Below are 23,047 nucleotides of genomic sequence, written 5' to 3'. Positions count from 1 at the left end.
TTGCAGATGACATGATCCTCTACATAGAAAACCCTAAAACTCTACCAGAAAATTACTAGAGCTAATCAATGAATATAGTAAAGTTGCAGGATATAAAATTAACACACAGAAATCCCTTGCATTCCTATATACTAACAATGAAAAAACAGAAAGAGAAATTAAGGAAACAATACCATTCACCATTGCAGCAACAAAAAAATAAAATACTTAGGAGTATATCTACCTAAAGAAACAAAAGACCTATACATAGAAAACTATAAAACACTGATGAAAGAAATCAAAGAGGACACAAACAGATGGAGAAACATACCGTGTTCATGGATTGGAAGAATCAATATTGTCCAAAATGGTAATTGCTACCCAAAAAGCAATCTATAGATTCAATTGCAATCCCCTAAATCAAGCTACCAACGTATTTTTTCAACAGAACTAGACCAAAGAATTCACCAATTGTATGGAAATTACAAAACCTCGAATAGCCAAAGTAATCTGAGAAAGAAAGAATGGAACTAGGAATCAACCTGCGACTTCAGATTTACTACCAAAAGCCACAAGTCATCAAGACAGTGGTACTGGCACAAAGACAGAAATATAGACCAATGGAACAGAATAGAAAGCCCAGAGATAAATCCACGAACCTATGGACACCTTATCTTTGACAAAGGAGGCAAGGATATACAATGGAAAAAAGACAACCACTTTAACAAGTGGTGCTGGGAAAACTGGTCAACCACTTGTAAAAGAATGAAACTAGAACACTTTCTAACACCATACACAAAAATAAACTCAAAATGGATTAAAGATCTAAATGTAAGACCAGAAACTACAAAACTCCTAAAGGAGAACATAGGCAAAACACTCTCCGACATAAATCACAGCAAGATCCTCTATGACCCACCTCCCAGAATATTGGAAATAAAAGCAAAAATAAACAAATGGGACCTAATAAAACTTAAAAGCTTTTGCACTACAAAGGAAACTATAAGTAAGGGAAAAACAGGCCCTCAGATGGTGAGAAAAAATAGCAAAAGAAGAAACAGACAAAGGATTAACTCAAAAATAACAAGGCAACTCCGTGCAGCTCACTTCCAGAAAATAAATGACCAATACAAAAATGGGGCCAGAGAACTAAACAGACATTTCTCCAAAGAAGACATACAGATGGCTAACAAACACATGAAAAGATGCTCAACATCACTCATTATTAGAGAAATGCAAATCAAAACCACAATGAGGGTACCATTACACGCCAGTCAGGATGGCTGCTATCCAAAAGTCTACAAGCAATAAATGCTGGAGAGGGTGTGGAGAAAAGGGAACCCTCTTACACTGTTGGTGGGAATGCAAACTAGTACAGCCACTATGGAAAACAGTGTGGAGATTTCTTAAAAAACTGGAAATAGAACTCCCATATGACCCAACAATACCACTTCTGGGCATACACACTGAGAAAACCAGATCTGAAAGAGACACGTGCACCCCAATGTTCATAGCAGCACTGTTTATAATAGCCAGGACATGGAAGCAACCTAGTTGCCCATCAGCAGACGAATGGATAAGGAAGCTGTGGTACATATACACCATGGAATATTACTCAGCCATTAAAAAGAATTCATTTGAACCAGTCCTAATGAGATGGATGAAACTGGAGCCCCTTATACAGAGTGAAGTAAGCCAGAAAGATAAAGAAAATTACAGCATACTAACACATATATATGGAATTTAGAAAGATGGTAATGATAACCCTATATGCAAAACAGAAAAAGAGACACAGAAGTACAGAACAGACTTTTGAACTCTGTGGGAGAAGGTGAGGGTGGGATGTTTCGAAGGAACAGCATGTATATTATCTATGGTGAAACAGATCACCAGCCAGGTGGGATGCATGAGACAAGTGCTCCGGCCTGGTACATGGAGACCGAGGAATCGGGTGGAGAGGAGGTGGGCAGGAATGGGATCGGGATGGGGAAATAAAAGTATAAATCTATTGACTTGATTCAATCAATGATGACAAAACCCACGAAATTAAGTAATTAGCCTCCAACTAATAAAAAAATTAAAAATAAATAAATAAATAAAAATAAAAAAATAAAATAAAAGAAGAAACAATGTGGTTATAAAATCTGAATTATTTTAATAACTTTACTTTAAATTTCTTGGTTTTTTTACCTGCTTTGGGAAAGACATTTAGCTTCTTTTAAAGAACTAGAAGATTTTATATCCAAATAAATATGGGTCAGGAAATGTTTAAGTAAACAAACCAAGATTTAAAAAAAAAAAGATTACTCCATAGGCAAAATACAACAATATATAAATAATGAATACTATTTTTCTATACAGGATATATACATATATCTAGATTCAAAACTCCTTGATAGGTCATCTTCTTTTTGAAAAAAAAGAAAAATGGTTATACTATCAAGAAAAGTCAAAAAGATAGGGAATACCTAAGAATCTACAATATCCAAAATGCTACTTGATAAAATATTTTAAAATTTAAGTCATAAGCCTCCAAGAGGATTAACAAAATAATGTATCAAAACAACCAAATTGGCATGATAAAATCAGATATAACCTGCACTTCATACAATCTATATGATATGTAGTTTCAACCAAATTCCTATTTCCAGTTGGAACGCATCAGAAATAAGATGGTGGCAAGTAGAAACATAAAGCTGTAACCTTAGCTGGCCCTCACATCTGGAAGGGTTATCTTTCCAATGGTGTCAGACAAACACGGAGAACAAAAGGATAGCCAAAGGAATAAACTGAATTCAGATTCGATCAAAGTATGCCCTAAGCCAAAGTTCTGGGAAGCTAAGGCAGCTATGTCTTCCCAATTTCTCAACTGACACAATCTTAAGAACAAGTGCAATATATCCAAACTTCAAACCGATATAACATGGAAGGGTGTACTCTTTCAATTCTCTGTGCAAAACACAACTTCAAAAGGAAAGAGGAAAGCCCTTTGTCCTAGGTAAAAGGCTTTAACCAGAGACCTGGTGAATCCACCACTCTTCAGACACAGTCATTTTTTACTGAAAGAAAAAAAGAATAGCTTTTTTATTTTGGAGAAAAAACTATAAAACTTTTATTAAAGTGTAAATGTTCTTGTCTCTTAACAGCCTAAAGGCACATTCGACTTAAACTTGGTCATTCTTAATGTTTCTCTAGTATTTCGTAACCTGGAATCCATTTTCTAAGAAAAATGTCTATTTCTACTGTTAGGTCGAGCATGGTTTTGGACACACAGACAGGGGTTTCCATCTTAGATCCCACACAGCAATGACACGGGGCAGATTACTTATCCTCTCTGGGACCGAGATGCCTTGTCTGCAACATGCACGTGTGCTCTATCGTGTCTGACTCTGTGACCCCAGGGACTGCAGCCAACAGGCTCCTCTGTCCGTGGGTTTTCCCAGACAAGTATACTGGAGTGGGTTGCCATTTCCTCCTCCAGGGGATCTTCCCGACCCATGGATCAAACCCATGTCTCTCGTGGCACATGCACTGGCAAGAGAATTCTTAACCACTGAGTCACCTGGGAAGCCCTATCTGCAATATGGGTAAACAATATTTCTCTCATAAGATCAATATGAAGATTAAATAAAATAACAAATGGAATAGATATAGATAGAAAATGTCTCTATAGCACCTGTCAATTAGAAAATATTACTGAAACCATTACAATATTGTAAAGTAAAATAAATTAATTTAAAAAAAAGAAAAATATTACTGACATTATTGGGGGATTATTAAACTCAGCTTTGAATTAGTTGCCCAGCTTTCTCCTTAAGGACATGCATAGTATATCGTCAACACAACTCTTCATCCATCCACTCCCCACAATCAACTACCTATGCATGAACTCTTAATTTGATGAGTAAACAAAAGTTTGCTTGTCCATATGTGGTTTAAAGTGAGTCCCTTAATTGTTCAACGAGCCTAACTAGTAGAAAAAGATGTGCCTTGACCACCCACTTTGTTGGATTTAATGTCTTGGGTGTGGAAGATTTCATTTAAAGAAATTATTTCGCTCTCTCTTGAGTATTCAGTTTGGCATAAATCATGTATTTTCAAGCAAAAGTTTCTTCCAGAATTATGAGAATTATGACTCTTTATGTTTGTTGTTCAGCTGTCCACCTTACTTTTTTGGTAATGCATTAATGTCTACTTTTAAAATACTGAAAAATTTTTAAAAACATTCATAGCACATAAAGGGAGTTTTAGTCATCTAAAATACAATGGTACTGGAACAACTTTAAATATGTAGCTCTCTAATATTTATATCAGTGACAATTGTATTGAAAATTCCAGAGTATTGGAACCATCTAATTACTAGGACTTCTACTTGCCCTGTAGGTGTAAATACATGAGTGTAATAAGCTTTCTCACTATGAAAAAAACATACTTATATTAATATATTAAAAACAATTTAATGACGTCCATTTCCTTCCAAAAGTAAACTGAGGTTGTGTCTGAACCAGCTTGAGGCAAGGGAAGTTTCAAACATAACGTTTTTTAAAACTAGCCATTATTTCCCCTGTTGAAAAAAAATATTGCAATTTTATTTCCTAACAGCAAATGAAACTGTCAGGAAAATTTAGGTGTAATAAAATTGGGTGGTTAAACCAACATGCTGGGCTTGAAATAAAACTGAATTAAAGGAATTAAAATTAATTCTTCTGTCAGTCAACCCTTTAAAAATACTACTCAAAACTTACTGTTTTTACAAACAGAACTTCCTTGTTCTTGATAAAGTACAAAGTTAGCCATCTCCTTAATGACCACTAATAGTGCTGCAGTTAAATTGTGCATCGAACAATGTTTTGCATAAAAATGTGTTGCTTCTGGCAACTTTTCTTCTTAAATAAAAAGTTTGTCAAGCAGGGTGACTTTAGTGGTACAGAGTTTTAAAACCGTGGATTCAGTCCAAGGTTAGCTAATAACGGCTGACATGCCCTGGAATCTTGAGGCCTAAATCAACATTGTTTTCACAGCTGTAATTAAGCCACCTAATCAGAAGCACATTTTGACGGGACAGTTTCTGGAAGCCAGACATTACAATTTCTTATGCCTGGAGCGCGGTGGCTCATGAGAGGTCCTCGTTTAATTTCAGGTTAAAAAGGAAGGCTGGGGTGGAGGGGGGGGGAGGCAGTAAAATAAAAGGTCTATTTTTTTTTAAGCAACACAACTGCTGAAGTGAAGCAGGCCTATGTGTTCATGCCTTGACCAGCTTTGCATCCCACCCTCTGGCTCTCTGCTGAGTCCCCCAGTTCTCAAGTGGCAGCTGCACACAGTGAGATGAAGGGTCCCTGCCAAGATCAACAGATGAGCTGGTCTGAACTGGCTCGCTGTGTGTTCCGATTGTAAATTGTGCTGGTGATGATTAGAGAACTCTAACACAGGATGTCGACTCTTAAAACTGTCCAGAGAAAATAATTTTTTTTAACTTTTTTTGTGGCTTGGTGCATAGTGTTGTGTCTATAACTTTCATATGATTCAAATGAATTCACCCAAATTAAGCAACTCTGTTATTAAAAAAGAAAAAAAAAAAAGAAGACCATGTCTTGGCTCATAGCAAGGACCTTCATCTGGGGTTGTTTATATAATAGTGCTATAGAGTGGGGTTCTCCACCAGCACACTAGTCATGTGTTTCTACCACCTGCCAACTGAAGATATTCCTAAAATGATGAAAATCTGGGAAGTGATATTCCCATTTTATCAAGTAACCATGCGGATGTCTTTAAAACAGCTACAATTGCCAGCTGAGGTTGTTTTCCGCAGTGTTGTTGCATTCTGTAACATTTAAACTTTCAACCCCAGAGGCCATTGTAAAACTATCAATATGAAGGCACTAGTCACTGGAGTCTGATTACATTTAGTTCTGCATTTTAATTACATATGGATTCTATTAACTAAACCTTTTGCCTTATAGGCAACATTTTAATCAAATTACTATAATTTTCAAATATGTTACAATAGTTCGACGAGTTAAAAGTTCACATTCCTAACATATTAAATATCAAAAAAACTTTGCATAAAGAAAAGGAAATACCAGTAACAAATACACTAATAAGTTTTCAGATTACTTGAGGGATTTTTTTGGCTACCTAGTTACATGTTGTGAGATTTATGTAACTGGTATTCATTTGTAAATGGGTTATTGGTATTGAATATAACCAAGTTCAAAATATAATGATTACAAGTTTAGGAACACGCACTCACTTTACTGTTGTAAATTAAAGCAAGAACAAAACAAAACAGGGTGAGAATCTAAGGGCGAAAAAGTGTTTGTAGCTTCAGTGAAAGAATTTCTGAGCTGAGAGGGAATGTAGATTTCATCTAGCTCAAACCCTTCATTTTACAGCCAGGAAAAACCAAGACCAAGGAGTTGTGTGTGATTTATTTCCCAAAGCTCTGTGTTGAGTTGATAACAGGGGTTGTTCTAAAATCCAAGTTTCCTCTGACTCTCTGTCGAGCTACTTATCAGTACAGTACATTGCCATTCTGTGTAAGTAACAATCTAGCTGCCTATTCCATACCTCCCAAGAACTAAAAGAAATATTTTGTCATGTGGCAAAACACACTCCACATAAAATTTACCATTTTAACAACTTCAAAGTATACAGTACAGTGCGACCAAGTATCAGGTTGGTGCAAAAGTAATTGCCATTTTGCACTGTTGAATTTTGCCATTTGATTTTGGAATCCATTCTTTTTTAAAAATGTGGTTATGTTACACATCATTTTAATGTGCACTTCTAGCTTTATTTCTTTTTCTTTTTTTTGCTAAAGACTTATCACTTGCTGTTTATTTTATATTTACTTTAGGCTACAGAAATGATGTTAGACAAAAAGCAAATTTGAATGATTTTTTCATTTGAGTTCAAAATGGATCATAAAGCAGCAGAGACAACTCACGACATCAACAACGCATGTGACCCAGGAACTCTCAAAGGACATAGAGTGCAGTGGTGGTTCGGGAAGTCTGGCAGAGGAGGCAAGAGTCTTGAAGATGAGGAGCACAGTGGCCGGCCATGGGAAGTTGACAATGACCGACTGAGAGAATCATCAAAGCTGATACTCTTGTAACAATATGAGAAGTTGCCAAAAAACTCAATGTTGACCATTCTACGGTCTTTCAGCATTTGAAGCAAATTGGAAAGGTGAAAAAGCTCAGTAAGTCGATGCCTCATGAACTGACAGAAAATTTTAAAAATTGTCATTTTGAAGTGTCATCTTCTCTTATTCTACACAACAACGAACCATTTCTCGGTTCATTTCTGATGTGCCATGAAAAGTGGATTTTATACGACAACCGGCGATGACCAGCTCAGTGGTTGAACTGAGAAGAAGCTTCAAGTTCAGTTCAGTCTCTCAGTAGTCTCCGACTCTTTGAGACCCCATGGACTGTAGCACACCAGGCTTCCCTGTCCATCACCAACTTCCGGAGCTTGCTCAAACTCATGTCCATCGAGTCGGTGATGCCCTCCAACCATCTCATCCACTGTCGTCCCCTTCTCCTCCAGCCTTCAATCTCTCCCAGCATCAGGGTCTTTTCCAATGAGTCAGTTCTTCACATTAAGTGGCCAAAGTATTGGAGTTTCAGCTTCAGCATCAGTCCTTCCAACGAATATTCAGGATTGATTTCCTTTAGGATTAATAGGTTGGATCTCCTTGCAGTCCAAGGGACTCTCAAGAGTCTTCTTCAACACCACAGTTCAAAAGCATCAATTGTTCTGCACTCAGCTTTCTTTATAGTCCAACTCTCACATCCATACATGACTGACTACTGGAAAATCATAGTTTTGACTAGATGGACCTTTGTTGGCAAAGTAATGTCTCTGCTTTTTTATATGCTGTCTAGGTTGGTCAAAGCTTTTCTTCCAAGGAGTAAGCATCTTTTCATTTCATGGCTGCAGTCACCATCTGCAGTGAGTCTGGAGCCCAAGAAAACAAAGTTTGTCACTGTTTCCATTGTTTCCCCATGTATTTGCCATGATGTGATGGGACTGGATTCCATGATCTTCGTTTTTTGAATGTTTTAAGCCAGCTTTTTCATTCTCCTCTTTCACTTTCATCAAGAGGCTCTTTAGTTCTTCTTCACTTTCTGCCATAAGGGTGGTATCATCTGCATATCTGAGGTGACTGATATTTCTCCTGGCAATCTTGATTCCAGCTTGTGTTTCTTCCAGCCCAGCATTTCTCATGATGTACTCTGCATATAAGTTAAATAAGCAGGGTGACAATATACAGCCTTGACGTACTCCTTTTCCTATTTGGAACCAGTCTGTTGTTCCATGTCCAGTTCTAACCATTGCTTCCTGATCTGCATACAGGTTTCTCAAGAGGCAGGTCAGGTGGTCTGGTATTCCCATCTCCTTCAGAATGCCACAGTTTATTGTGATCCACACAGTCAAAGACTTTGGCATAGTCAATAAAGCAGAAATAGATGTTTTCTGGAACTCTCTTGCTTTTTCGATGATGCAGCGAATATTGGCAATTTGATCTCTGGTTTCTCTGCCTTTTCTAAAACCAGCTTGAACATCTGGAAGTTCTCGGTTCATGTATTGCTGAAGCCTGGCTTAGAGAATTTTGAGCATTACTTTACTAGCATATGAGATGAGTGCAATTGTGCGGTAGTTTGAGCATTCTTTGGGATTGCCTTTCTTAGGGACTGGAATGAAAACTGACCTTTTCCAGTCCTGTGGCCACTGCTGAGTTTGGTTCACGACATTGTACAGGAGATAGGGATCAAGACCATTCCCATGGAAAAGAAATGCAAAAAGGCAAAATGGTTGTCTGAGGAGGCCTTACAAATAGCTGTGAAATGAAGAGAAGCAAAAAGCAAAGGAGAAAAGGAAAGATATTCCCATTTGAATGCAGAGTACCAAAGAATAGCCAGGAGAGATAAGAAAGCCTTCCTCAGCGATCAATGCAAAGAAATAGAGGTAAACAACATAATAGGAAAGACTAGGGATCGCTTCGAGAAAATTAGAGATACCAAGGGAATATTTCATGCAAAAAATGGGCTCAATAAAGGACAGAAATGGTATGGACCTAACAGAAGCAGAAGATATTAAGAAGAGGGTCAATAGAAAGGTCCAATTCTTCATGACAATGCCAGATTTCACATCACACAACCAGTGCTTCAAAAGCTGAACAAACTGGACTACCAAGTTCTGCCTCATCCGCCACATTCACCTGACCTCTTGCCAACTGACTACCACTTCTTCAAGCATTTTTACAACTTTTTTCAGGGAAAACACTTCTACAACCATCAGGAGGCAGAAAATGCATTCCAGGAGTTCATCAAATTCTGAAGCATGGATTTTTACACTACAGGAATAAACAAACTTATTTCTCATTGGTAAAAATGTGTTGACTATATAATGGTCCCTATTTTGATTAATAAAGATTTATTTGAGCCTAGTTACAATGTTTTAAAACTCATGGTCTGAAACCTCAATTACTTTTGTACCAACCCAATACATTCACAATATTGTGCAACCATCAGTACCATTTTAGCTCTATAACTTTTCCATCAACCCAAAATACATCCTCACCCATTGAACAGTCATTCTCCATTTCCTACTCCCCTGCCCTCGTCAATCACTTATCTGTTTTCTATCTCTATGGAGACAGAATATGCCTAATTCTGGACATTCTATATAAGTGGAATCATACAATATGGGGCCTTTTGTATCTGGCTTCTTTAATTTAGCAAAATGTTTCTAAAGTACATCATGTTGTAACATGTAGCAGTACTTCTTTTCTTTTTATGGTTGAATAATATTCTATTGTCTGGATATAACACATTTGTTTATCATCAACTTATGGACATTTGGACTCTTTCCATCTCTTGGCTATTCTGTATAGTGCAGCTATGAACATTTGCTATTTTGCTTTTTTTTCTCATCGCATTCCTAGTAAGTGTAAAGTGGTATTTCAATGTGGTTTTGATTCACATTTTCCTGTTGACCAACAGGGGCTTCCCAGGTGGCACTAGTGGCAAGTAACCCACCTGCCAATGCAGGTTAGACGTAAGAGATGAAGGTACGATCCTTGAGTTGGGAAGATCCCCTGGAGGAGGGCACAGCAATACACTCCAGTATTCTTGCCTGGGGAATCCCACGGACAGAGAAGCCTGGCAGGCTACAGTCCATAGAGTCACAGAGTCAGACATGACTGAAATCACTTAGCATGCATGCACTCATTGACTGATGTTGAGCCTCTTTACAGGTGTTTGTTAGTCATCTGCACATCTTCTTTGGAGAAGCATCTATTCAAGTCCTTTGCCCATTTTAAAAATTAGGTATTTCTCTTATTGTTATTGAATTTTATGAGTTCTTTACATATTAGACTCTAATCAGATATACAAATTATATATATTTTCTCCCATTCTGGGGGGTGTTTTTAATGCACAAAAGTTTTCATTTTGATGAGCTCTATTTTTTATTTTGTTATTTATGCTTTTAGTGTCAAATCTAAGACTTCATCATCAAATCCAAGAAGATTTATAAATCCATGAAGATTTACAACAAAGTTTTTACTGAATTTTAGCTCTTATATTTAGATCTTTGATCCATTTTGAGTTAATTTTTATATATGGTGTGAAGTAAGATTTCAAGGAAATACATTTCTGAAAATACACTTTTTAATGATTTATGTAAATTAGATTTCTATTTCTGAAATAAATTATACACACTCTTACTTTTTGCTAGGCACAGGAACAGTCAGTTTTAATTTGGTATATCACTGTTATTATCAAACATTTACTGAGTACCCACTGAGCAAGTAAAAGGCATTACACTGGTCATTTTATGTCTAGGTGAGTAAAGATAAACAGTTAGGGGCCCCCAAAATCTGACAAAGTTTAAAATTATTTAGTGGTATGCTGAAAAAGAACGTTTTTCTTTGTCAGAAATCATTTTCCTTTGGGTTTTTTGGGTTTTTAGGAATAGTAATAAAGAGGAGAAGAAATATTCAATTTGTATTACCTGAAAGTATTTACTTTAAATTTTATGTTGGTATAATAATCTATAAATGATTCTATTCATTTTCATTAAGTGTTTGCTAGAGAAACACATGAAATATAGTTTGATGGGAATTAAGAAAAAATGTTTTGGGAAAAAATCTGAGACGGAACTATGGTTTGTGCAAAAGACAAATGCCATAAAAAGTGTGTACTGAAAAGCAGCATCGATGGAGTGTTCTTCCAGTTAATTTCAATTCTAATAAAGCAGCATTTATTGAGGTGAGGCCATTATAATGAATTATAAAAAATATCACCTGGTAGACTCACGATATGGCAATCCAGAAACAACTAACTGATCATATAATTTAGATTACTATACAGTTCTCAGACAGGTAAATTCAGTGATGAATGAGCATAACAAAAGGAATGCTCACTTCTGCCAACTGAGGTAAACTAAAAAACCAGATGGGAGTCGGGATATGCCTGAATGCCAGTGATCAAGAATTTTTGCTTTCAAGAAGAAAGTATAGAGCCAAAATACGTTTTGGGTCAAGCTGTGGTTTGACCTTATCTGCATGTTGGAAAGATAACTGGCATTGATGTGGCAGACAAGATGGAAGGGGACAATCTACATACGGGGAAATGCATTGGACGACCACCGCAATAAACCAGGGAAAACAATGTGAATACAAGGATAGAAAGGAAAAACTGGATCTAAGAGGTCTGTGGCGGTAGAAATAATAAGACTCAGCAACTAATTAAATACTGGTGGAGACAGGAAAGTAGAAAAAATGATGAGGGTGTTACCCTGGGCTGCGAGGTGAACAGCTAAGTCAGACACAAGGAACTAAAGGAAAGAAGAGTTTGAGAAAATGGGAGTGGTAGAGTTAGATAGCGTGTTCAGTTTGAGAACTCAGTGAGTTTGAGGTTTTTGCAGAAAATCAGAGTGCAGATTTCTGAAAATCTAGCAGGTAACTCAGAGAATTCAAATTAGCCCTCAAAGAATTCAATTTAGTAAGAAAGATAAAATGGTACAAGAAACACTCAGAGCATATTTAGTTGCTACCACTCTGTACAACTGATAGGAATACTTAGAGCATTTGATTGCCAAACTGTCATCTCTGTTCTCTGCAACCTCATTACTAACTGACTGCAACGATCAGAGCTGGAAAGTCTCAATCTTGCTACTCCTTGCTCCACCCTCATATTTCATTCCTGAAGAATGGAATTATATATTTATTGCATCTAAACATATTTTATATTTATACTTACATATATCTAACAGTAAATGTTTATAATAAAATACTATACATGTATATATATTACATAAATTATACATGCATATACTTAAATAAATTATATATAAAAATATAAAATTTATATTATCTTGCCCCTACGGTCACTACACAAATATTATTCATCATAAAAGTAGCTCCTCTTAAAGTAAATCATACAAAACTTGAACTACATCATACAAAAATTAAAAGACTAAAGAAGAAGTGCGAGGCCAGTGGAATATAGATTTTTATTACTACTAGGCTGCTGTTTCGTATACCAAAAAACTTTGAGTTTCTCGGCTATGAAAAACTTTAGAAGTTTGGAAATTTATGTCAAGGATGAAGGAAAATGTCTCCAGGTTGATCGGGCTGTCCCATCTTTGGATGTTTTTATTTACTTTTTTAAACTCTGTTAGTATGTGAAGGCCAAAGCTGGAGTTCATGATAAAAATGTGGATGAATTTAATGAGCATCTAAGTAAGCAATATTTAGCAAAAGGGTAAAACAAGTGCTGTTATGACATAAAATTGCAGTGAATTTTGAGAGTAGAAAAAAATTAAATTTGCAGTTTGGAAGAGAAAAGACATAAATCAAAGGGGGTAGATGTCTCCGGTGCAGTTAATGGAGACATGATTCAGGGGACTTCTCAGAAAGCTGAGAGCACCACAGCGCTCCTCTGCAAGTCTCCACCCTCTCTCCCATTCTCCACCTAATTCATCCTGCTCTAGTCAGACAGACATCTTCCCAGCCCTTCAGCATTCTGTGCTTTCCCTTGTCAATTTCTCCTTCAGTCAGTCAGTCAGTCAGTCAGTTCAGTCGCTCAGTCGTGTCCGACTTTTTGCGACCCCTTGGACTGCAGCACACCCGGCCTCCCTGTCCATCACCAACCCCCAGAGTTTACTCAAACTCATGTCCATTGAGTCGGTGATGCCATCCAACCATCTCATCCTCTGTCATCCCCTTCTCCTCCCTCCTTCAATCTTACCCAGCATCAGGGTCTTCTCAAATGAATCAGTTCTTCGCATCAGGTGGCCAAAGAACTGGAGTTTCAGTTTCAGCATCAGTCCTTCCAATGAATATGCAGGACTGATTTCCTTTAGGATGGACTGGTTGGATCCACAGCCTCCTTAGCCTTCCTTATCTCAACTAAGTTAATTATCTATATGAAAGTGAAAGTCGCTCAGTTGTGTCCAACTCTTTGCGACCCCATGGTCTATACAGTTCATGGGATTCTCCAGGCCAGAATACTGGAGTGGGTAGCCTTTTCCTTCTCCAGGGGATCTTCCTAACCCATGGATCAAACCCAGGTCTCCCGCACTGCAATCTATATAAGAGCTGTACAGTACTTCTAGTCTCTACTACCCTTGGAAGGCCTTCAGAGCAAAGATTTGTTTTAATCCACATTGCAATCTCACTGGAAAGCAACAGACAAGAAATCAGAGGCCTTGCTCTAACCTGATTGGGCCCTAAATAAAAACCTGGGAGTAAAACTCAAGAGTCTGTACTTTATACCACTGAACTGCACTGTACAGCCTGTCTCAACAAATTAAGACTTGGTTTATGGCTCATTTTTTAAAGTTAGTTTTCTTGAAGGATTTAAAACCTCAATGATAAACATCAGGAATTAACTGAAAGTATCTGAAAGTTGATGAAAACAACTTACCTAGATTAGGTTACTTAAACTCTGTCAACTTCTTCATCTATACAAAACTAACAAACAATACTTCCTCTCTCAAGAAAATGTAGTAAGAATAAATGTGACAAAATTTTATTCAAGAAGATAAAGATCTTTTTAAATCTTAACCAAAACATCTAAGCCTTTCTGCTTTACTAACAACATAACACCACTTGACAACTATCAAATCTGACATGATCTGAGAAATGATGCGATGATCTCTCCCCTGTAATATATTAAATGGAATGCTCCTCTGATTTGTAACTTATTATTTTCTCACAAATAAAGTACTGCAGAATTAAAAACATACTGCTTAAGCATACAAGGGAAATGAGGCAAATCAATATTGTAGCTTGAAGCATCATAACTCACAGTAAAGTATTTGGGTTTGGCGTCTTATGTTTCACAGACTGAAATATCATGTGTTTCTGCACACTTGTGGGTGTGCCAGTCTCCAAACACCCACAAGTAATTGGTTCTGACTGCTGTACTCTTCTCTACTGGGTTGTATGGAATTCAAAAGCTCTTTACTCAAAGAGCTTTCTGGTTACTATTAGTCAAGATAAAAGCTCTAGAACAACCCTAAGTTAATGGGTCAAAGACCAACATGCTGAAAATGTTAAAGTTCTGGCAAGTGTACAATTGATGAGACCACTTAGATGAACTCCAGCATCACAAACATGCTGCTGAACAAAAAGGAAAATGTCACCTAAAGAAGGATAAAGCTTTTAAACTATTCATATCTGCAATACCATCCATCTCTTTCTACGTATACATTCTACCATGATATATTAAGCTTTTTCTTAAGTAATGATGAATATTTACTTTTTATTCTTATCTACTGAATGGTGGAAAATTTAGGAAGGAGCATATAGTGACTGTCCTCGGTTCATTAAGTGATAACACCACCACCTAACATCAATACTGTATTTAGTATGTGCGAAAAGCACTAAGTGTTGTTTTAGTTCTTTTGCTTACTCATAGAGAGATTTCCTTTTGCTTACATATGTTTCTTAAAGCTACAAGTATAGCTTAGCTGCATAAATATATGTAATTATCGGAAAAATTTGTACGTACAGGGAAGCCAACCAATATTTACTGAGCATCTACCAATATGCCAGACACTGTGTCTTCGTTCAATCCTCATGACAATTCTACAATGCAGGCAATTTCACCTACATGCTACAAATACTGAAACTGATGCTTAAAGTGTTGTGTGGGTAATAAATAATGGTGCCAGAAAGGACCCTCAAGGTCTGCCTGACTCTAATGCCATATATGATGGGGAGGAGGTGATGGTAAACAGAGCCAATAGTAGAGCAGAGAGCTAGTTCACCTGAGGATCCATTAATAGAGTTCTGAGAATGGCTCAAAGTAAGAAATACAGAGACCAAATAAGAACATGAAGAGCAGAACAGTCAAAGGCAGAATCAACTTAGGTCATAAAGTAAGAAGCAGGGACTGGATGGTACAAGAATGGATTGAAAACACGTGAGGGTAGGATCTGAAGCGACCTCTGCAGGCAGTCTTGGGCTCCGGTGGGTATAGACTGGGTGAGTTATTATTGTTCAGTCGCTAAGTCATGTCTGACTCTTTGTGACTCCATGAACCGCAGCACACCAGGCTTCCCTGTCCTTCACTCTCTCCTGGAGTTTGCTCAAACTCAAGTCCGTTGAGTTGATGATGCCATCCAACCATCTCATCCTCTGTCACCCCCTTCTCCTTCTGCCCTCAATCTTTCTCAGCATCAGCATCTTTTCCAATGCGTCGGCTCTTCACATCAGGTGGCCAATGTACTGGAGCTTCAGCATCAGTCCTTCCAATCAATATTCAGTGTTGATTTCCTTTAGGATTGATTGGTTTGATCTCCTTGTAGTCCAAGGGACTCTCAAGAGTTTTCTCCAACACCACAATTCAAAAGCATCAATTCTTCTGTGCTCAGCCTTCTTTATGGTCCAACTCTCACATCTGTACATGACTACTGGAAAAACCACAGCTTTGACTAGATGGACCTTTGTCGGCAAAGTGATATCTCTGCTTTTTAATATGCTATCTAGGTTTGTCATAGCATTTGGAGTGAGTTGGATAACTTTAATTGACAGAAGGAATGGAACTAAAGGAACAATACATTTTCTACTAACACACAAAACTCATAATGTAATGTAATTCATTAAATATATCTAATATCCATTAGGCCTATTCTTCAAAACAAAATAAAGCAGAGATTTTCGATGGCTCTTCTCCCTTAACAAGGTGTCAAATCCTAGCATTCTTCAAAGACTCCTGCAAACATTTCATCTTCTCAGAACCTTCTTCTAACAATGTTAGGCAGAATGAACTCCTTCCTCATCTATGTTCCCACAGACTTTATAGATGCCTATTGTTAGTATTTGCTTATGTGACCATTTCCCCTGCTAGAAGAGATATCCACAAAGGCAGAAATCATGCTTTCACCTTCATCCCCATAAGACAACAAAAATGGTAGATAAAAATCCAGAAACATCAATAATTATATTAAATGTAAATGGTCCAGTCACTCAATTAAAAGCCAGAAATTATCAAATGGATAAATACAACAAAACCAACAATATTTTTCTATAAGAGACTCACTATAAATATAAAATATAGGTTAAAAGAATGGAAAAAGATATATCACGCAAACATCAGTCAAAAAAAAAGCTAGAGTTGGAAAAGGTGATAACTGAAATTATAAAGATGGACAGTATAGTGAACAGAGTCAAAACCAGACTGTTGGAGGCCTATTTTAAGAAGATGTTGAGATATATTTAGTTCACTCTCATCTTACAACAGAACTTCCTAAATCCTGAGAACACTGCACTCCTATTTTTCATGCTTAACTGCTAAATCTCTGCAGTAGATGTCTAAATTCACTTTCCTTTGGTCAACTTTCACTAATTTCTCCATCTCTTGCCAAAAGAGCCTCTGTTAAGGTTACCAAGGCCCATGCATACATTAACACCAAAGGTCATTTTCAGCCTTCATTTTACTTGATTTTCAACAACATGTGACTCTAGTGAACGTCACCCTTCTTGAAATTCTCTCTTCTCATGGCATCATATTTTCTTGGTTTTCCTCTTCCCTCTTTGCCTGTTCCTTCACAACTTCCTTTGCATCTTTATCCTCTTCTACTCAGGCATTATGTGTTGGAGTTTTTCAAGCTTCATTCTTTGGCCTTTTCTCTTCTTACTCTATAAACCATTCTTATGTAGTCTCAGTGTTGCTAAGAGCTTCAAGTCCTAGCTATATAACAGTGACTTGAATTTTTTATCTACAGCTTGGCACGTTGCTTGAATTCCATATCAAGTAGCCTTTTTGACATTTTTAGCTGGCTGTCTCAATGGCATCTCAAACTTAACATATTCAAAATTAAACTCACAATATCCACCGTCACCCCATTCCACTGTTTCTTTCAGTAAATGAAATCATTGATCCACTTCAAAAGCAAAAAAACAAAACAAAACAAAACACTAGGAGTTGTTTGACACATCCTTATCTCTTGTTTTTCACATTCAATTGTTTCTTCATACAACAGCCAAAGTGATCTTTTTAAAAAATGCAAACCTGAACATGTCGTTCTGTCTATAAAGTTTTTTTTAATGACTCTCACTTTGCTCTTAAAGATAACAGAGTCTGACCTCTGCCCTTTCCTCCAGACCATTCTTACCTCAGACTACTCTTGTCTTTGCTATCTTTATTCCAGTTGATTTACAGTTTCTTCCTCACACCATAGAGTCTTCATAGATGTCTGTTCTCCTGTCTTCCTGATATGGAACACAACACTCCACCATTCCTGGATACCTCATACACAGTCTTCTGATGTTAGCTTAAGCATCACTGACCCAGAAAACGCTTAACTGATACCTTGGTCTAGGGTAGGCTCATTTGTTTAAAGAAACTCTTATACAGTTAAGTTCTTTTCTTTCAATGAACTTATCTTGGTTAGTAATCACATATTGATGAGTGTGATTACATGAAAAATATTTACCTTCACTGTTAAAGATTTTAAGTTCGTGAGAGCAAAGATTGTTTCTTTCAGTTCACATGGCACCCCCAGGACCAAAATCAAGCTTGACACAGAACAGATGCTGAATACATATTAAACTAATGGGTGGAAAAGAATTAACAACAATAATACAAAGAAGGCAGAGCTCAAGTAGAGGCCAGAGAGCCAATGAAGAAAAAATGATAACAAGGGAAACAAAGGAGGTGCGTATTTAAAGAAAAAAGTAGTTGAAGCTTCATATGTCCAAGAAAGATGAAAGGAGATAAGGAACACGTGGATAAGCAGAGCAAGCACAAAATTTTGGTGCCCTATAAGAAAATAGTATCAGTAGAATGAGTACATAGACAAAGAAAGTATAGACTGGTTTTCAAGAATGTGTCAGTGAAAAGAAGGGAAGACAAGGCTACAGAAAGGGCAGAGAGCTCAGCTACAGGAAAATACTGATGGTGATCACAGAGCAGGAGTTACATCTTCAAGGTTACAGTCGGAAGCAGAACAAAATGACATGGTTTGAAGCTGAAGACATTATATTAGTAAACAATCTTTTCCTGTGGTGCAATCTCAATTACCTTCTATGAAGATAATGGTAATAAGTTAATAGATAACTTTTTTGGATTACTAAGTTCAAGGGAAAGTACGAAGTACTTGAACACTTTTCTACAGACCTCCCAACATCTCTAGTAGGGAATAGTATCATTATCCTCATTGTACAGATGAGACCTGAGACCCAAGCCCCCCAATTAGCAACTAACAGAGGTTGAACTAGAATCTAGATGTATCTGATTTGTATGGCAAATCAGATATATGATCAATTGGCTAACCCAATATCTATTCATTCCTTATTCCCTTGTCCCTTGACTCATTAGAGCTTAGGGTGGTCACACAACCCATTTCCAGCTGATGGACTATAAGTGAAAATACATTTGGAATTTCCTTGGAAGGTTTTTCCTTTTTAAATATATAAACATTTAAATATATATTTAATATCTATAATCTACTAAAGTTTTAAAATATTAATAGTTAATAAATATGATAGAAATATTTAATTTTTTAATGGCGAGCCTTTCAATGATTTATTATATATATAAAACAGATACTGCTGGGCCATCCTATTCTCTGAATTTGATTCCAAATCCTAGATCTAGCTGTCATCTTATCAGGCAGTGGTAGAGAAATTACAGAGAAGTTGAACCACTAACCTAATGACAGTAGCCACCTACTTCTAGACTTCTCTCTGTATGAGAAAAAAAATATTGTCTTAAACATGTTACTCAAGTTTTCTCTTATTTACACTTGACTCTACTTCTAATGGATGTAATTCCAAAGCCCAAGCTCTTATCTACCAAACTAGATCACCTCTCATCTATGAAATTAAAAGATTAACCTCCCTCAGAGAGTTCTTAAGAAGTCAGAAAATGCATGTAAACCTGTCTTGAAAAATAGAAGTTACAAGTTTATTATTATTATTATTTACAAATTTAATAATTTATTATTAATTTATTATTCTTTTATTATTACAAATTTATTATTCTTTTCAAAACAGTGATCCTCAACTATCCAGGGAACAGACTGGATAGCACATATCCCACTGAAGCAAGGGATTAGGCAGCAGTGTCCTAGGACACAACAGAACCTTGTGGGGAGTGTTCACACTACACACATTCCATTTTGAGAATTACTGCCTAAGTGAACCTCTTCTTATAAGCAAGATGATGAGCATACCCTGTAAATCTTCTCAGAAAGTTGAGAAGGGAAGCTTTATTATGATCATGAGGTATATTAATCAGACCTTCATTAAGATATCAATAGCTTAATAATTGGTAAAAAAAAAAAAAGAAAGAAAGAAAATGTTTTGAGTCCATTGGGAAATAATCCCACCTTATCAAACTTTCTCAAAACATAAGTAATTATTTTCATATGAATAACAGAATGAGCAATCAATAACAGTATGACCCAACAAAGCTGACAGAGTATAATATAATATTAACCAATGGGATCAGAGAACTAGCAGGAAGAAATCTAAATATGTTTTAAAGAAATACTAGAATGAATTCCAAATACTTATACAAATCTTTATGAAAGTTTCCTCTTCATTTTAACTTCTCTTATTTGAGGTCTAATTTACTACTCAGTCATTAAGAAATTAACAAAGTAATTTTAAAAATTGAACTCAACTGAATTCACATCTCAGATCTCAAATAACTAGTTTGCTCATTTATTGGATTAAGTATTAGAAACTCTTCATTCAATAATCAATTGCTGAGTACCTACTATGGGCCAGACTGTTCTTGGCACTAGAGTGCCTTTACAGCTGTGAAGAAAATACCCCAAATTGCTTGACTTTATGGAACTTATATTCTATGAGGGTAAGTAGCAAAATAGACAACAATAAATAAATAAAACACAAAATGTGTAAGTGTTGCTCAGTGCTATAGTGAAAAAAAATAAAGCAAGGAAGGTAGAAGATAGACAAGCAAGAGGAGGTGAGAATGAGTCTGTGGGGTGAGGGAGGGTTAGTGTTTGCAGTTTCAAATACCATGGTCATAAAGCTTCACTGGGATGCTGACACTTAAGCTACTACTCAAAGGAGCTGAATAACTAAGCCACAGCTATGCATCTATTTACTTTACGTTAACTCTTTTTCTGTTGAATATATCATTTGAAACTTGTCAATAGCTGAATGGCAAAATGATACTGTTTTTCGTTACAAGTCACCTTGATCCATTCCAATCAAACCAAAAAAGGAAAAATGACATTCCAATTATTGATAACCCTCTGAATCCCATTGTTGACATATCTGGCTCTTGAGGAAAAAGTTGAAATTGTATTTTATTCCTTTATGTCAGAAATACATTCACTTTTTTATACTCCCCAAACATGTATTTCAAGTGGAAAAAATTTTGTTTGGTCTTAAATGAGCCCAAATTTTATCATGGGCTAAAATTTTAAGACATAAAATGACTGCTGAAACTGAATTTTAATCATATAGATGAATCACAACATGCATCTTTAGCTAGGCATGTATTATGGATAAGTCTAGTTTTCTACAGAGAATAATCACATGTTCTAATTACCATTTTGGTTATACACATAATTAATAATATTCTGTCTTTAATGGGACGTACTGAATCTTCAGACAGTTGAAAGCTTTAACTATGCATACTGCCAAACCCAACTGTCAGCCGCACTACCAAACACAAAGGAATCCTGATGTAGTGTTTTAGCATTGATAACAATACGCATACTTTATACGTGATACAATGCAAAAATTAATTGCTTTCCTTCCTTCAAAATTTTCTCCACACTTAGTAATTTTATGCTATTTGACTGATCACTTATTCTAAACTAGATATATTGGTGAGTGATCTGATGAACAACAAAAACATGAGTGTAAACATGACCCAAGATTCAAAGACGAAAAATATACTGTAGGACTTACTGATTGTAAACTTTCATTTTCACGTAAACAAGCCGTGTGAAGTTCTGATTTCAAGGTTGCAATGTGACTTCGATGAGATGTCATTTCCTTTTCTAATGTAGCAATTCTAGCGCTTGCAAGCTGGTACACATCCACGAAACTTTTAATCATAGCCTTAAGAAATAAAAATATTGTCACATACAATTCAAATAAAGCTGTCCCCAAAGGAGAATTTCCATAATTTGAAAGCAAAATCATTAAAATTTTAAAATAAACAACTTTTCATCTTCCTTTAAAATAAGAAAGCTAAACCTCACATTTTATATTGAGAACAGTGACTATTTTAAGAAAGTTTGGGAGAAAATAATTGAGATTTTTTTTCCAGAGTATTTATTTAAATAAGGTGTACTTTGATCTATTGTGCTTAAAATTTAGAATGCAGTTTTTAAAGGTGGCACACTTATTTTCTTTGTAAAGTTAAATTCAAGTTGTAATTTGACCTAAATTTCAATCTTAAGACACACAGTAGATGGATATATAAGCAAGATATTTCAAAATAAGCTTAGTATAATTTTCAATCCACCTAAAAGGCAAGTGCTTTGAAACAAAAGGAGCTGAACTAATCCTGTGAATAAGAGTAAATATTATAACTCCTATGTTGTAAGAAAAGCATAATTATGTCCTTGCATTATACTAGATATAATAAAGTAAATAACATAAACAAGGGCTGGTAATTCTTTCTCTTTAGTGTAATATTTGGGGGAATTGTTGGGTCTCTGTTTCACAATGTAATCATATTTTGTAAACTTTAGCTTCTAAAGGAACCTATAGTGAATTTTAAGTCCAAGAATACTAGTATATCTTTTTTTAAGTCTTTCACAATACTTCAAGTACAGTAAAGTAAAATCAAACATTTCAAAGACATATCCAATACAATGTTATATTATTTATAAGAAAACCATGTTCCAACCACAGCAACAACTTAGAACAATGGTAGACAGTCTGAGAATTTCCAAATTATATTCAATCTGAAGAGTGGTTTGAGAGAGCTTTACAAAACTAAATATTTGGGTATATGCATATGAAATAATCTGGTGAACAAAAGTAAGAAACAACACATGCAATGTCTGAGAAACAGAAGTAGGTGTTACTTGTATAATTGTTAAAATTCATATCTTTTTGCCTAACGAATGTCTATTTGCCCTCAAAAACCCAGTTCAGAAACCATCTCTTTAAAGAAGCCTCTTTTGAGCCCAAAGGCAGTGTTAACTTCTATTCTGGTTCTCTGTGGGTCCCTCATGCTTGCATGCAATTTTTCTTTTATTGCTTTGGCAGAAATGCATTCGTTTACATGTTTATATTCACTACACCAAGGAGATACCTAGACCAGATGGTGTGCCAAATCTAATTATCTTTGTATCTTCAGGGATGACCTGAATGACTGACTGGAAGGAAGGAGGAAGAGAGGAAGAAAGAAAAGAAAAGGAAAAAAGAAAAAGTCTGTATAAGGGGAAAAGCCACAAGTTGAATAGGCATGTTCAGCTTGGGGAAAAAAAATGCCTTGGGAAAATATAACATTAACACCCTAACAAATAAATTACTGTGTGTGTGCGCTAAGCTGCTTTCAGTTCAGTTCAGTTCAGTCGCTCAGTCTTGTCCGACTCTTTGCGA

At 36.2% G+C, this 23,047-nt stretch overlaps 1 protein-coding gene across 1 annotated transcript in view; it reads right to left on the bottom strand.

Moving 5' to 3' along the window:
- Positions 1-23,047, bottom strand: part of CCDC171 (coiled-coil domain containing 171) — a 322,272-nt gene that overhangs the window by 32,591 nt on the left and 266,634 nt on the right. Inside the window, 1 exon segment of the mRNA XM_043486967.1 lies at positions 21,398-21,550. Coding sequence (XP_043342902.1) covers positions 21,398-21,550 — 153 coding nt within the window.

Source organism: Cervus canadensis, chromosome 14, assembly GCF_019320065.1.
Source record: "Cervus canadensis isolate Bull #8, Minnesota chromosome 14, ASM1932006v1, whole genome shotgun sequence".
In the NCBI taxonomy this organism is placed as follows: Eukaryota; Metazoa; Chordata; class Mammalia; order Artiodactyla; family Cervidae; genus Cervus; species Cervus canadensis.
Note: the sequence above shows the minus strand (reverse complement) of the source record. Positions and strands in the feature narration are given on the sequence as shown.